General features: G+C 33.4%; 1 protein-coding gene across 1 annotated transcript in view; it reads left to right on the top strand.

The window, feature by feature from the left end:
• Positions 1-1,494, top strand: part of Tmem168 (transmembrane protein 168) — a 36,360-nt gene extending 34,866 nt beyond the window's left edge. The window contains exon 3 of the mRNA XM_023701393.1: positions 808-1,494. Coding sequence (XP_023557161.1) covers positions 808-1,159 — 352 coding nt within the window. The 3' untranslated portion in view covers positions 1,160-1,494. The remainder of the gene's footprint in view (positions 1-807) is intronic.
• Positions 1,495-1,768: the final 274 nt, after the last annotated feature.

The raw sequence follows: 1,768 nt of genomic DNA, 5'->3' as shown, positions 1-1,768 counted from the left end.
AAGAAAAAACATTAGAAAAAAAAGAAAAAACATTAGAAATGATACAGAATTTCACTAAACAAAATAGGAATTCAACAGTGTAAGTTATCATGTTGCATATTGTTATCTTCAAGTACTATTTTAATTTATTCCGAGATCAGATGTGAGTCTTCAGTTAGTGCTCAGTACTATGAGGTGATAGATGTAGGTATTAATAATTGTTTTTAGGGGCTTGGGAGATGCCTCAGTGGAATAAGTGCTTCCCTGGCAAGCACAAGAGCCTGAATTCAATCCCCGGTTCTGCCACAAAATAAAAAATAAAAAAATAATAATTGTTTTTAAATTACATTTATTAGTAGATAATTTCTTCCAGCTTTTGTATGCCTTAAGTTAGTATGCTTGAACCAACTTTGTGAAGATTTTTCAACATAAAAATTAAATATATAATTAAAATATTGCTTTCATATTTATGTGGTAAGTTTTTTATCAAGAATAAGTCATTGTAGTTCTTAAAATATGTAGTATAATCTTGCTTTTTAAAAGTGTTGTTCAGTATTTGTCAGTTGATAAGAAAAGAATTAGAAAGTACATTTGGAGAACTACTCCTAGCTTTTAATTTAGTTATTGCTTATTGATGTACGCAACTTTTAAAAATCAGGTTTCAATTTTGCAAGCTTTACTCTTGGTACCATAAATCATAAGAAAGATTAAAAAAATCCTCGCATTTAGATAGCAACTATATATTATTCTTAATTGTTAATGATACATGAGGATATTACATAGAATAATAATTTTTAAACACCAGAGTAATACTTCTTTCTTCTTCAGTCCTGATGGTCAGCCAACACTGCTTCCACCAGAACATGTTCAGGAATTAAATTTGAGATCTACTGGCATGCTCAACGCTATCCAAAGATTTTTTGCATATCATATGATTGAAACCTATGGATGTGACTATTCCACAAGTGGATTGTCGTTTGATACTCTACATTCCAAACTGAAAGCTTTCCTTGAACTTCGGACTGTGGATGGACCTAGACATGACACATATGTTCTGTATTACAGTGGGCACACCCACGGCTCAGGAGAGTGGGCTCTGGCAGGTAAATTCATCTTTGGTAATTTCACTGTGGTAAAGATACCCATATTTATAGAAATCTTTTCTATGTACAGATATTAAATTTCCCAGTTCATCATTTCATGGTGCCCATCCCCTTTATGACTGTCTTTTTCTTATCCATGCCAATATAGCATAATTCTAATAATAAGTAAAGTTTTGGGGTTATGTTTTATAATAGTTGGAACAAAGACTTGATTTGAAACTTACGGTTTCCTTTTCAAGTATTTTTAGAATTATTAAATATCCATGTTTTAGAAGCTTCTTAGTACTTCTAAATCTTTAAATGTTATATGGTCCTTCTCACATCTAGTTTTATTTATGTTAGAAACCTTCACTAAGGTTTTTTACGACGCGGCAGGGTCTAGTTACATAGTCCAGGCTGACCTCCAGCTCGCTTTCCTCCTGCCTCAGAGTGCTGGGACTACAGGCCTTGCCACCATGCACAGCTCATCACCGAAATTTTGAACTAGGTATAGTTCTGTGGTGGGAGTAACGCAAGTCCTGGGAGTTCGGCTGCTGCTCTCCTTGCTGCAACAATTTATTTTAGGCAAGGTGCCTCTTTTCAGTTTTTTCTTCTGTGGAATGTGGACTGATGATTGAATTTCATTGTAAGGTATACATTGTATAGTGTTACTTGGATTTTTTTTAAAGCTTTAATCTGTTGAAAAA

Source organism: Octodon degus, unplaced genomic scaffold (genome assembly GCF_000260255.1).
Source record: "Octodon degus isolate 3935 unplaced genomic scaffold, OctDeg1.0 scaffold00135, whole genome shotgun sequence".
In the NCBI taxonomy this organism is placed as follows: domain Eukaryota; kingdom Metazoa; phylum Chordata; class Mammalia; order Rodentia; family Octodontidae; genus Octodon; species Octodon degus.
The sequence above is the reverse complement of the archived record's forward strand: the minus strand, read 5'-3'. Positions and strand labels throughout refer to the sequence as shown.